Here is a 16,016-nt window from a genome sequence, read left to right on the forward strand (position 1 = left end):
TTTTTTAAACTTAGAATACAAATCATTTTGTCAATACGTTGACCCAGATCCGGATTCGGTATCCAGTTGAAAAACCAGATTCTCGGTTTGAATCATCTGTTTTCGAAAATCGGATAATTTATCTTATTTCTATAACCAGATACCAAATATTCTAGATTGCATAACTCAAATCGGATATTTATACCCGTTCATATCTTGAGAAGAGTATGTAAGGACTACAAAGTTTAATCTAAATTGTTTGTAAATATATGCGGATCAATACATATATTTATTTGTTTGGACTGGCTTACAATCTCAAATATCTAGTACAGTTTTTTCCTTATATATTCCATTGTGAAGCGTAAATATATGTGGACCAATTCATATTTTAAGGAGTACGTGAAGCGTAAAACATAACTATTAAACTATGTTCCTTAAAGATAATTTTGAGTTATTTACAATCTATTTTTTTTTCAAGAGATTTACAAATTATATTTAAAATAATGTATATATATATATATATATATATATATATATATATATATATATATATATATATATATATATATATATATATATATATATATATATATATATATATATAGTTAAACTTAAATATAATAATAATAATAATAATAATAATAATAATAATAATAATAATAATAATAATAATAATAAGTAGAAGAGATGCTTTGAAACTAGAAGATAGTGATTTTTTAGTTTATTTTTCTTATTCTGATGGATAAATTTTTACTCTTAATAAATTCAAAAAAGATGATAAACTATATAAAAATAGTAAATGACTTAAAAAAAATTATATTTGACACAAGTTTATAAATTATTTCACCAATATTCTAAAATTTACTATAAATATTTTATAAATTTTTAGTTCTTCAGTTTTTTTTATTTATTTGTGGGTAGGATATAGAATCCCTATTCTCTACAAGTATATACAGGGAGAGGCTAAAATTTATCCCACTGAAAGAGAAACCCTCAACCACTAGGGACATGAAGATTCCCTTCGTTAATTTTATTATACTCATTAACTTTAAATTACTCGAGAATACAATAAAATTGACAAATAAAATTTATCTTCAAGAGATTGTTGAATACAATAACATACAAGTATACAATCCAAAAACAAAACACATTACAACTCATCTTGTATGAGACGGGCCTATATAATTAGCCTAATTTTTTTAAATGATCACGACCAGCCCAATAAATATTATCTCATCATGAGACCGTCTCATTTAACAATTTGTAAACACATTATTATAGTACAAATAGTTTAAACATGAAAACTCAAATCAAATTCAATGTACACTCAAAAACAAACTTAAACATTCAAACATTTTAATTGTTGTTGCACAAGCTTACTACCTTAATCAACAACGACTTGAAGAACCCATGAACACCTCTAAAAAACTGGACAATCCCATCATCAATCTGCACATTTCCATAACCATGATCATCACCACCATAAACACCATCCCTCATTAAATCATTCTCAATCCTTTCCTTCAAATCATCAGCGAGAGTAGGAACAGGTTCTTCAGGATTTACTTCATATTTCTTAACTTGTTCCAAAAACTGATCCATTGATGCAGTTGCGAAGATTCTTAGCTCATTCACATCACCTCTCGTAGCAAATCTTTGCAACGAATGAGAAAGTTCGGCAGCAAATGCGAATGCTCGACCGAGTTTTTCGTAAATCTCTGGTGATTCCATCAATTTCAAGAATTGGTTTACTTCTGATTGTAATGATTTGATTTTTGGGTTTGATTGATCAAGTTCGTTGCGTTCGAGATTTGTTTTTGCTTCGTTTAGCGTAAGTTTGGCATCATCGAATCTCTTGTCATCTGCGAGTACTTGGGCTTGTTTCATTTTTTGTGCTGTGTGTTGACGGGCTTCTTCCGTTAGTACCTCTGGGTTCTCTTGTTCCGATGGTGTTCCGGTTCGGCTTACGGTGATAAACACCGGTGGCGCATCATATGGTTTCTCACCACCTGGTGGTCTGTTTGAAGATAATTTTATTAGAAAGTACGTTGGGTTGGCTCTGTACTATGTTAAGGAACCAACTCAACCAAAAGCTTAAGCTGATAATTTAGACTCGCAGGATATGTTATATACTCTAACAGGCTTAAGGGAGGGGAGCGCTAAATGAGGGCGCATCTAGAATTCAACCTAAGTTTCTCTTAGAAAGAGTGATACATGGCCTAACTTAGACAAAACTCGATTCTTAAAGCATTACATTTTAGAATGTACTTTCAATTGTTGTTAAAGTGTATATATTATGGGGCTTCAATCATCAACTTAATTAATTAAATTTTTAGTTGAGTCGTAGGTTATATGAGATGGCATCAGAGCTCAAAAACTAACTCAATCAAAATTTTAAGTTGACAGTTAAAGCATTAGGATACGTTATGTACTATGACATTTGTTAATAGTTAAGCATTTAATAGGTCGTGAATTAAGAAAAACAAGCTTATTTATTAGTCTTATAACCCAGCTTGATAATCACACACACCTATAAAAACATTCAATTAGATCGGTTTTGATTTGGTTGAGTTAAGTCTAACGGATCATAGATTTATTATTGTTGTTGGATATTTCAATTACTCCCTTTGTCACCTTGAGAAAGCACCCAAAACTTGGTAAAAGTTAATTTTTAGTAAGAAAACAAAACAGAAAAAAGCAAATGATAAAAATAAGCGGTTTAGATGGAGAGAGTGAATAATGTTAAGAATAAGATTAAAAAAAAAAGTAAAACCATTGACAAAAAAAGATAAAAGAGCAAATTGAGTAGAAGAGACGTTTTCACGTAGGAACGAAGGGAGTTTAATTAACTTGTTTTTATATAATTATTTTGCTAATGTGTTGACCATTAAACTTTTCATTAAAACTGTCGACTTCATCCCTAAAAGTAATATAAGTTTGACTCGATCATTAGAACAACTGGCTTAAACAACTTACTTGTAGGAGTATGTGAACTCAAGAACATCAGTTCCCTTAGGCTTATTGACCTCATCAAGAACAAGATCCACCAAAATGCTACGAACTTCTTTACTATAAAGATTACCAAAAGAAATAGTAACAGAACCTTCAGAATCATCCCTTGATTGAGGGTAAGTTCCAGCAAAAACCTCATTGATTTGTGATTTTTGTTTAGTGATTGTCAACGTCAAATCTTGAACAACAACAGAAAGTAATCCTGCTAAACACTGGGCAAATGCTATGCTTAAGTTGCTTGTTTCTGTGTTTTCAACATCTGCTGTTGAGAATGTTCCTCCTTTACTTCTCTTGGCAATACTTTGTAGCACCTTCATGCAATTAATGAGGGTTTTTTAGTTGAGTTAGTTTTTTTGACATGGTATCAGAAATCAACGTAACAACAGATCATGGGTTTGAATCTCGATCAACACTCATTTAAAGTGAAATAATGAGCGCCATATATGAGTAGGGCATGTGTGCATTCACACTTCTAGCCTAAAGAGTTCTTGTGGGAGCAGGCGTGTTAGAGTATATAATATATACTGGGGCTTCAACCATTAACTTAAACTTTTGGTTGAGTTGATTTCTTGACAATTTTATTATACTCCTACTAAACTAGTTGGTTAGGGTGTGTGTTCGGCAAATAACTTTTTAATTAGCTTTTTAGTTGAATTTTAGCTTTTGGTTTTTAATCAGTTCAAAAGTTTAAAAAATGTGTTTGATTATTAATTTTTACACTAGCTGAAAAATTAAATCTCGAACGAAAATCAAAGTGCTATTTTGAAGAGCTTTTTCATCATTGGCTTTTTTGCCTAATTTTTCTTTAATAAACTACCAACAATCAACAATAAATTTTTATAAAAAAACGTTTTTAATGAATGGCATATACAACTAGCAAAAAAATTAATTACTACAAATACAACAAGTCAAACAAGACAACTGAATTGGACATTAAACCAATGGACAATTACTTATCAAATAAATGAGCCGACCACAACATGAATTTGAATCTAAGTCATTTGATTGTAAATCAATTGAACTCGATAAAACTTGCATATAATTTAGAGATGTTGACTAAAGGTACCAAAATATCCTTCCTAACATCCAAGTAACCAAATAATGAAAATCCAAAATAAGGGCAAAAGGACTAAATTAATTCGTCGTCCTATAGGCATGATTGATAGGGAAACTAGCTTGGTACTATGTACACAGAGCTTATTAGCTTTAACTATCAGATTAAACTTTAAATTTTATTAGTCAACTACTATGACATCAAAACGACCTAACGTAACAAACATAGTTCAAATATAATCTCATCTACTAATTTATTACAACCATCGACTAATCTTTTAGTTGAGTTTGTTTTATAGACGGTTCTTGTCAAGGACCAATAACCATATAAAAAGGAGTAAATCAAGTTACCTTAGGGTGATAATCTTGTCCCAAACCAAATGTATAAACAGGCACATTTCCAACATCAACTTGACTCCCATCCGCTTCATGTGGATATGGGTTACCATCTGACATAAGCATAACCGCGACCTCACGTCCCTTAACGAATCTTCGATCATTCAACACTTGTAAAGCCTCCTCTAAACCCGCCGTTATGTTGGTTCCGCCACCGGCTTCCAATTCATTAATAACATCTTCAATATTATCTCGAGCCTCTCTAGTCATCACTCGCAGAGGGCATAACCTTATGCCCTCTTTCGAGAATTTGATGACGGAGAGACGGTCAATTGGACTAAGTTTTTTTACTAAGAATTTTGTTGCTGTTTTTAAGTGATCCAATTTTTCTCCTTTCATGCTACCACTAACATCTAAGACCAAAATTATGTCAACCCCTGGTCTATCTTCCCCTGCTTCAGATCCTGTTAATTCTACTAATACTTTGAAATTGGTTTTTGTTAGTGGTGCATCTTTTTTGTTGTAGTATGTTGCCTTGATTTTCCCAGCTATGAATGAATCAGAATCTGGTCCTGTAAAATATTCATTAACCCTTATCACAACAATGTCAAAGTCTAGATCCTATCAATATGAGCTAGCTTGGTCATGTATTCTTATGATAGATCGTCTCTCGGTGGAAAAACTTCAAATAATGAGTCTATATTCTTATAATATATATGAGATGAATTATTTAATCTGTGTATGAGACTTGTCTCTCGGTAAGACTGTTTCATATAACAATTTGTTAATCAACAAGGGAAATCATATATCATCACATTAAAGGTTTGACTTACATATAAGTTTGATGGATTACTCATTCTATTACCAATTGATTTTAGGATGAAACTTTGTCGAGGTTTATATGCATTCAACTCTCCTTTTGTGTAAGTCTTGTTAAGTAAAAGCTCAATAAGTATATCATGATATAAGAGCTGAAATATCAATCTTCTACAAAAACAATTTGAGGGTTCAAAAAGAATGGGATTTCCACCCAATTAAAAAATATGGGTTCACATATAAGGGGGATTTGCAAAATATGGGTTCACATAAACAAACTAATGAGTAGTGTGCACGCTAAAGAGATTATTTTCGATTGAACCTCAATTGCAGATATAATTTATAACGTTACAAGTATAAAATTTACACATAATTAAATGAGTTGTTACTAGTGTGTATTCATGAAAATGTTAAACTATCAAATATTAATACTAAACGTGATAGAATATATAACACAATGACGAAAATTAAAGGAAGACAAAGAAGCAATTCAGATAATGACAGAAAAATACCTGATTCAACATGCTCTTTAACATCATCAATCCTCTCATCATCATCATAGTTTTGCACCATTTTGGCTGGCTAGAATATTATGATAGCTAGTACCAAAAATATTTTCTACGCTAACACTTTGATCATCCTAAGATGATAAATATATAGATCCAAAACATACCATTAATTGTCAAACATTATACCACATTTATAAAATATTTAAGATCGTTGAAGTAGACATAAAATATTTTATTAATCTAGCTAAATGCCATTATGAAGCTTGTCTTTTGGTCTATGAAGAAAAATATTTTTTATTGTATATTGATAAATAATTGATGAGAATAATGAGACGGCCAATAATGTAATACTGAACTACAATTTTTGTAAGAGACTGTCTTTTGGTGTGATAATTACCGTATCTCAAATAAAGAGTTCATATTCTTGTTATATAATGCGTCTCTCTGTACGACTGTTTGTCTCTCGGCAAAACGACTATGCTAAACAAAAAGCTTATATTTTTATTATTAATTTATATTATAAGATGCATCTATATGTGAGATCGTCTCATATTAAAATTTGCGTTCACGACTTTAAAGGTAATTAAATATATAGTAGTAGGTGTATATATACAATATAGTTAGGATAGCCTGGAAGAAGGTGGATTTAATCAATTAGAGCTTAATTGTAAGAAATTAAGAATAAGCTGTATATATTAGGACTAACTTCAAGCTAAGTAGACCATAATTTTGGATTTTTGTTATTTTTAATTAAAATTTATTTACTGTTGTATAAATTGAGACAAAGGTGTAATACTTTCATAGTATGTTATAAAAAATTGTTAGGTAAGATTTATGGGTCGAAAATTGATCAAGGAACCCGAAGCTATTATTGATCAAGGTTCACCCTCTCTATATGGTTCAACAATCAATATGGAGGTTGCTTGTACACTTCCTCTTGCATTTCTTTAGCTTCCTTTACAGGCCTTTCGAGTGAAAAGCATCAAACCTCATATAAGTGCCAAGCAAAAATTCACAGACTTATTTTAAAGGTCCTATCTAATTTTAAAAATTATGATATTTTTTTTGTATCTTTAAACATTTAATATACTACGTAATTTAATATTGAGGCTCAAATTTTTTTGTGTTTCGTATAATGAAACATATTAAACATATTCGGAACCTCCTATGCTTTAGAATCCCCAAAGTCATAGGAGATATGTTTTTGCAAAAATTTGAAACAAATAAGCAATTTTAACATAAAAAAATAAAAAAAATGAGCTTTGCGCAAAATTAATTCCAAAAATAAGCATCTCCATGTCCGAGCCTAAGGTCAGGTATGTTCGCAGTTATTAACAACAAACAAAAAATTGGTCAAAAAAAGTCAAAGTTGTTTGTTCACAGTTAATAAATGCAAACAAAAGAGACACAATGTCACAACATTAGAAGTGACAAAAAAAAATTATTTGTTCGCAATTAGTAATTCCGGACAAATATGATTTTTACTTTTTCTCTTTAAATGTTATGATATTATCTCCCTTTTGTTCGCAATTATTAACTGCGAATAAACAATTTTGACTTTCTCTGACCAATTTTTTTATTTGCTGTTAGTAACTGCGAACATATCTGACCTTAGATTCGAACATATAGACGCTTATCCGAAACTTTTTTTTTAATTTTATTTTTTTTTTTAAATTGCTTATTTGTTTCAATCTTTTTGTTTTGCGCTACCTGCGCTGAATTGTGGCAATTTCTACTAATATTCTTGGTCACATTATATTAAATCAAGTACATGGTCCCAAAGTCCTTAACTCCTTATTGAACTCGACCTGGTATATATTGGGCCTTGGCCTGCTCTATCAGATGCAGATTTTGGGCCGAAACTTAAAAGGAGTCAAATTAGACCATCTCTTGGTGAGACGATCTTAAAACAAAAAACTCATATGCTAATAATTATATTAGTTAAGCTATTTAACTCGTGTATGGAAATATTTCACGATAAAACCATCTCACACAAAAATTTCTGAAAATGTTAGGAGGCTAAAAATTAAACTCTCAACATCTACGTTAAAAATTAATAATACTCTTAACTACTAAATCTCATTGATCATTATGTAAATTTCGGTGGGTCATGAGGTCCATGTGTGTAATTTGGAACAATACTATTTTATTTCAAAATATTATTATTAATTATTATTACGATGTTCCTAACCAATGCATCTAGTACATATATTTAGACAATATTTGATAATTATTTTGAATTTAATAAAATATATCTTTTAAAATAGGTAAATATAAAAAAAATTAAAGAATAAATTATATTTCAATTAGTTATCAAATTTATTGTCTAAACTAATACATTTAATATATATATATATATAGATTAAAAAATCTATATTATTATATTCCATTAAAGAAATGTTAAATAAAATATTATATGAGAAATTAGATGAGAAATGGGATGGGGTCTATCTATATATTCATTGTTAGCATGTCTATGAAATTGAGCAAAATGGGCGGTGATTTACAGCAATTCTCTACCACATTGCAAATATTATTGCGTGGGTCTGACTAGACACTTCGATATGTACATTAGAATGTTCTTATGTACGATATATTTGGATTGTTAGTTTTTTGATTTTATACGTGCATATATGTCAATTTAATTTAATTTGAATTAATATTTATTTTAAATCATATTAAAATGTATTGAAATTCATATTTCAATTCATATCAATTATTTCATTTAGTTTTTGCACTCTATTTAATAGACTAATTTAATCTTAAAAAAATTGATATTAATAAAATTTACATTGAGACAAATCAAATAAGATCTTACTTAGGTGAATTAAGAGCCAATTTCCATGACCTTGGTGATGGATTCGATCACTTGATTGCCCATGCTCTAGCTTGCACTTTGGAGAATGATAGTGTGTGTCTGTAAAGGGGTATAGAAGCTTATGCTTTGGATCACTTGATGAGTGGGAGACTTTGTGTGTCTTAATGAAGGCAAGGGATCAAGATGGGGAGGCTTAGAAGATGGCTCGACCAGCCGAGCGTGTGGGGCTCGATCGAGCCAACAAGCAGCAGCAATCTAGAGACCTCAGAACAACCGCTTGACCACCCGAGCAGCTAGGCTCGACCGAGCGGGCAGCAGCTCGAGAAAACAGAAACATTATGTTTAATTCACGGTTCTTTGTGGGCTTTTGTGGGTTTGTCCTAAGGCTTCAAAATATGTCATGGGACTATATAAGGGGTCTTAGGAGTTCATTAGGGTAGATGTGAGAGCCTAATAATGAGAGATTTTAGCCAAGAGAGTTTTCTCCACTTGTATTAGGGTATTTGAGGGACATTGACATCAAGGTTCAATCTTTTGCTTTGAGAGTGTGTTCTTGAAGCTTGTAAGATGAGCCATTAATGTATTATTGATTATATTAATGATAAGATACTTTGTTTGAGGGGGAGGTATCATTAGATACCTCATATATTGTGTGTTGTTGGTGCTCTGTTTTTGTGCTTTTTTTTTGCATTCATTTTGTGTTTGTTTCTTCACTATTGATATAGCCCATTCACAACACACTTGACTATATTTTGACATCTAGATTAAAAATAAAATAAAAATTAACAGTGATCAATAAATAGCGTTAAAAAATCAAATAAGACATTTGTTCTGAATTGAAGGGAATACAATTTAAGCAACTTTATGGATACGTAATATGTTTGGCAACATAAGATAGTTTTACGTGAAAGTGTGAGGGTAGTTTTTAAGTGTCTAAATGGCTATTAGATGTAGGTTATGTTCTGCGTAAGGTAGTTATGACATGCTATTACATGTCTAAAGTTGTAGCTTGTTAGTTGTGAGTAGTGTTTATGTTTTAGTTAGTTGTACTTGTTAGAAATTACAATGTCCAATTAAGAGTGTAAATTTTGATGTTCAGTAAAAATTGAGGTTACAGTCGTTGTTAAAATATAATTTTATTGGGAATAATGTAGAGAACATTCTAAAGTGCTACTATTGATTTTAAAATTGTACAAAATACAACGTTTTAAAAACAGTTAAACACTAAATACATCTTAACTATTACATCAAATAGTGAGATTTTTTCAAAAATAGTATTTTAGCTTTATTAAACCAATTAACCACTAACAACTATTGAAACAGTTATGTTAAACATGTCCGTCAATATGAAATTATCATTGTTGGATATTTTTGGTTAAATTAGTCGTAAAAAATTATATTAATTACATCATTAAGCCACTAAATGCAAAAAAAATAGTAAAGCTCTAATTCTAACAAATACCAGCAGACATGTTGGTAGTTCCTATCTTAGTTGGCTCAAGTGGGCCTTGTTTTACTTTAATTGTCTTATATTTATTTAATGAAACCTAAAAGTTATTATCTCTAATCATCATACACTAATTATTCTTCTCCTCTTTAATGTAAACCTTCCTAATTTTAACCTTCATTTATTAAAAAATAATTTAAGTTATAATTATTGTAATCACTTTCTTAAAAGCTTCTATAAGTCATATTCCTTCTATCCAATAGAATTTATTATATTTGTAGTTTTTTTTTTCTAACCCACATTTTTTCTTTAATTTTTTTCTGCTTAATTAATTATTTTTTTTTTCTTTTTGTGCTATATATATAAATTTTTTTAATTCAATCGGTATAAGTTTAGAGAATTTCACGGCTAAAGGGATAAAAATTCTTATAAATGATAAAAAATGTATTTAGGAGTAGTAACATATACTTGTTGTATGTAACATTTATACTCCAACTGATTAAATGTTAGAATTAATGCGAAAGTTAATGGGTTATTGTTGCAAGTTAGGGGAGGAGTAAAGATGAGTTGGACAATATTTTTGAATTGTTAAGTGAATATAGCTTACATTACTTAATTTTTTCAAAGTACAAGAAGTGGCTATTTATAGCCTTGGTAAGTCTCTAGTTTTTAGGCTATTCTAGCTAAGCTTAGAGTGTTATAGACTTTCTAGCATATTATATTCATATCTAGATAATTTTTGAGATTATTCTAGGTTGCTGATTCTAGATTTTTCCTAAGATTTTTACTAACAATATTCTAGAAACATGTTCTACAAGTTTCTTGTTTAGATTTTTTACATAGATTTTTCTAGATTAACATCTAATAATTACTATATCAATTTAGTTTTGTAACAAAGAGTGTAAATAATTTTATGACAAATTAAAAGTTATTGTAGTAGTGTTAAAATATAGATTGGTCATTTTAATTATATTAGGAGTAATGAAGTATATTTTTATTAAAACATAGCTTTGTCAAATTATAACAAAAAATAAAGGATATAGCATGCACGACTCATGCAGCTCTACAATCTCAATTTAATATGCAACTCAAATTATCTATTTTTTTCTTTGTAACTTTAAAAAGTTGAAAGCAAATGCTTAAAAGGAGGATACTCCTAGTCTCTTTTTATTTATTCACTTTATTTTTTTAATTTTTTTCAAAGTAAATTTTAAGCTTTAATATATTTAAGTAGTATTATAAAAAATTATAAAAATGATATATTAAAAACTTTACATCAGACGAATCTAAAAAGACCCAATATGAATATATTTTATTTTCAAAAAATACTTTAAAAATTAAATTTAAATTTCTCTCTCCTAAATTCAAAAAACTTAAAATGAACATAACAAAAAGAAATTGAGAGAATATTTGATACTCCACTCCATTTATGAATATGTTTTAAAAAAGATTTGAGTTGAAGATGTCACATGAAATTTTATAATTTTTTAATTAAATTATATTAATATTAAAATACCAGCAAGAATACATTTTGTATGCTCAGTTTCGCCATTTAATTACACCTTATTGACATTACTCATACAAGTAATTGCCCACAGATGAGCCTATGAAATACTCCCTCCGAACCAATTTAGTTGTCCTATTTATTTGGGCACGGTTATTAAGGATGGTGTGAGGTCCATTAAAAAGGGTAAATAGTGAAGGGTAGTTTGGTAAGTAAGGTATATGGGAGTATATTCGTAATTACGTGTGTGAACTAAGGATATTTAGGTAAAAAAAGATTGACAAAATAGAAATGTGACAACTAAAATGACTTTACCAAATAAGAAAATGAGACAACTAAAATGATTCGGATGGAGTATATATTATTACGTTCACGGTAACAAAAATTAAAGGCAAAGAAAAAGATTTATATTATGGGAGACTTCTCCACTTTGACTTTTCAATTCAAAGCTTCCACACGTTGATGAATATAACAGTGCAAAATTGTACTTTGCGTTAAAAATCTAATCTATATAAGAAAAGAGTTGACTGCATATAAATTTTGATAGTTTTATTTATAAATCAGTTAGTTAATTTTTCTCTAATTCTTATATTTAAAATCATATATGAATTATTTTTCAACACATATTCTTATGATAATATAGGAGCAGTAAAATACGAAGTCATGAATTACACTTCATAATAAATAGTTTTAGTAAAAGTATTGTTCAACAAAAATTATATTAGTGAAAAATAAATTCATCAAAAATAAATTACTTTAACCAAATAACTTTTACTAAGATTAATTAATAAATCCAACAAAAAAATTTTAGGTTCTACAAATACAATATAAGTAAAAATAAATTAAATTAAAAAAAAAATCAAGTAAAAAAGTTGTGTTTAGCACAAAAAAAAAAAAAAAAAAAAAAAAGTGGGTTCTATATTATTTTCACTTTTCAAATTTTAATTATTAAAAAATAATAGCACCCGTATACTCTTTGTTATTACTAGAATAATTTGCAAATAAACATGTAATAAAACCAGTTTTTTTGTTAAAAAAACACTTTTAAAATTTTTTTTTTTGTAAAAAAATCCTTTTAAGAGACTTTTTATTAAAAAAAACACCTTAAATCAGTTTTCGGTGACTTTTGTCAACTTTCAGGCGTTGACTATGCCATTTGTCAACTTTCAGGCGTTGACTTTTGAGCTCAAATGGCATAATCAATGCCTGAAAGTTGACAAAAGTCACCGGAAAATGATTTAAGGTGTTTTTTTTTAATAAAAAGTCTCTTAAAAGGTGTTTTTTTACAAAAAAAAATTTTAAAAGGTGTTTTTTTACAAAAAAAAATGGTTTTATAAGGTGTTTCTTTGCAAATTTTCCTTATTACTAGGATAAGATTATTGCATTATTTCCTCTATATCTTCTCCCAAAATATCTAGTGGGCAATAGTAGATAAGTTTTAGACAAGGTTTGTATAAACCGAATTAAATTTAAGGAGTATGAAGAAAATTATATAATCCATTGAACATATATCGTTAAATGAAATGAATTAGACATAACAAAATTTAATATAATTAATTTTTTACAAAAAAATTTCATTAATGCCTAGCTTAAACAATTAATTAAAAAATTATTATCTAATTAATAGATAATTTCAAACCGGTTAAATCAATTAATAGTTTAAATTCTTTGATAAACGGTCTTTTTCCCAACAGACGTATATGCCTTAGTTGACATCATGACATGAAGCAATTGTTTGATTCTTGGCTTGAAAGATATGTCCGACTAAAAATAGGGAAATATGTGTCGGATATATACTTCTTTGGGTTATGCATGTGCCCATGTGATGTTCAACCATGTGTTTTAGATACTTTACTACTTGTATTATTAGAAGGGCCAATCTTTTCCTTAGAGAGAAGGATAAATAATATTTTTTAGATGAAAATTTAGTCATATTCTAATATGATAGTATGTATCACAATTCAGAAAAAAAAAAAATTAGATTCGATTCTTACTTAATTCTTCTTCTCTAAATCCACTCTATAATTTTTATAAAAATTTCTTTAGATTGTAAAAAGTTTGTAAATTTTGAATTTTGAATTAAAAGAATTAATTTTGATATAATTAATTGAATATTGGTTAATTTCATAAAAATTTGTCTTGAAAACCATTGATTCAATTAATATTTAATAGAAGTACTCCTTTATCCACTTGAATTTACTCTTTAAAGGATAACACATAGATTAATAAATTGAGTTAAATTGATTGTTTTCTTGTCTTTTTGTGAGTTTATTAGGAAAATTAAAAGAAAATATATAAAGATTAAAAATGTATTCAAGTGATTGAGTCATATCAAAAAATAATAAATGACCAAGTCAATGATACATACTAAAATAGAGGGTGAAGGAGTCTCAGGGGACCGAGGGAGTATGGTTGTATTGAATCCATTGTTAAAGAGCATGGTTGTATCACGTCATAACCATATAGAGCTTTACGGTTGACTTAAAATAAAGCAAATCAATCAATACTTTAATTACTTAAACTTAGGGCTGGCAAAAGCTGACCCGACCTGCTAACCTGATCTGAAACCGACCCGAAATTAGCGGGTTTGGATTTAGATTTTTGACCCAATTAATTAAATGGGTCAACCCGACCTGATCTGTTTATTAAATGGGTTAGGTTCAGGTTGAATATTTAAACCCGAAAAAAACCTATTTAACCCATTTATTAAATGGGTCAATCAGGTCAGGTCGATCCATATTTAACCCATTTATTAACTCATTGAAAATTTTAAATAAAGTCATAAAATCATAATTCAATAATATATCAGATATATTAATATATACATCCTCCTCACTTCCTCTGTTTGCTGTTTTGTTACGACATAAACCCTAAACATTTGTTCAGACCTACCGCCTCCTCCTCACTTCCTCTTCTCCTTCCTCTTCTCTCCTTTGTGCGATTTTGCGACCTACCGCCTACACCTTCAGACCTTCTCCTTCCTCTTCTCGCCGGCAGCTTCTTCTCTTCTCCTTCATCTTCTCTGCGGCACCAAGGTAAGTATTATTAACACATAAAAGTCCGATTATTCTGTTTTTTTTTTAAAGATTTGGATTGTATTCGATTTTTGTGTTTGATTTTGATGTTCATTGCTGGAACTGCTATTTCCATTATTGTGTTTTTAGATTTTGATGTTTGATTTTATGTTTGATTTTGATGTTTAATTTTTTGTGTTTTTAGATTTTATTTTATTTGTTTTGATTTTATTTTTTTGTTTTGATTTTGATTTTACTCCATTTTTCTTTATTTACTTCATTTTTTGGTTTTCTGACCCAATTTTGATTTTGATGTGTAATTTACTGGTATATCAAAAACCCTAAATATCTAAAACCTAAAAACTGCGGCGCCTTCCTCAAATCCTCTCCACTCTCCAGTCTCCTGTTTGCTGCTTCTCTGTGCGACTTCGGAGTGCGCCTTCTCCTTCCTCTTCTCTGTGGCGGTACCAAGGTAAGAATTATTGATTTATTTCTTTGTTTCCCATTATTTTGATTTTTTTTTAATCGATTTTTTATGATTTGGATTGTGTTCGATTTTTCTGATTTTTCAGATTTTTCAGTTCAATCTTCCTGATCTTCAATTCAAGCTTGTACTGTGTTCAATTTTCAACTCCATTAATGGATGAAAGTATGTTATATTGTGATCCATTAATGGATGAAGCTTGTAATGTTTTACAGTGTTAGCCATAAATTAGTTTTTATATTGTAATTTTGTAATATTGTAATTTTTGGGTCAAATGACCTGAAATATATGGGTTCAATGACCTGAAAAAAAAAGCAGGTTAAATGGGTCATTAGCAGGTTGACCCGACCTGCAACAGATCAGGTCGGGGTTTTAATTTTTGACCCATTTAATTAAATGGGTCAGGTTCAAGTCAAGGGTCTATTGACCCATTTATATATGACCCGAACCTGAAAACGACCCAACCCGACCTGTTTGACACCCCTACTTAAACTAACCAACAACTCTAATCAAAGGCACAGCCAAAAAAAAAAGTTAAAGGGGCCGAAAAAAATGAAGCTATATATAATTGAAAATTTTGCGGGGGCCAAACTAGAAAAATAGCTCACAAGAATAGACTGTAAAAGTAAATCGCGAGGATTAGACCCTTGTCAGCCCCTCATTTGGCTTCACCCGTAACTCCAACAACAATTTACCAAATAAAGGTATAATGACATAGAGAATGTTTAGAAAATGACTTATAGTTAATATCAATTTGGAGTAGCTAATTTTATCAACCAATGTAACCACCTAACTTTAAATACGTAGATGAGAGCAACTTATTGTAAATTAACTTATTCATAATAAATAATTATATTTAACAATTAATTTATCAAATACTAATATTAGTAATTATACCATTTAATTATTTATTTGTATCAAATCAAAATAAATTAAAATTATACAATTATAAAATAAGCTAAAAATTCAGTTTCCCAATGAAAACAGGAAATTAGGACTTTGTATTCCACGTTATAAATAGGTGGACGAGGGATGTTATTGTGT

At 29.3% G+C, this 16,016-nt stretch overlaps 1 protein-coding gene across 1 annotated transcript; it reads right to left on the minus strand.

Moving 5' to 3' along the window:
• Positions 1-978: 978 nt before the first annotated feature.
• Positions 979-5,910, minus strand: LOC130818268 (E3 ubiquitin-protein ligase WAVH1-like). Its single transcript, XM_057684382.1, has 4 exons — positions 5,709-5,910; positions 4,396-4,952; positions 2,956-3,302; positions 979-1,996 (listed from the first exon to the last, which is right to left on the minus strand). Exons 1-4 carry the CDS (start codon positions 5,767-5,769, stop codon positions 1,336-1,338), a joined length of 1,626 nt encoding a protein of 541 aa, XP_057540365.1. The 5' UTR covers positions 5,770-5,910; the 3' UTR covers positions 979-1,335.
• Positions 5,911-16,016: the final 10,106 nt, after the last annotated feature.

The sequence above is a fragment of the Amaranthus tricolor genome, chromosome 7 (assembly GCF_026212465.1).
Source record: "Amaranthus tricolor cultivar Red isolate AtriRed21 chromosome 7, ASM2621246v1, whole genome shotgun sequence".
In the NCBI taxonomy this organism is placed as follows: Eukaryota; Viridiplantae; Streptophyta; class Magnoliopsida; order Caryophyllales; family Amaranthaceae; genus Amaranthus; species Amaranthus tricolor.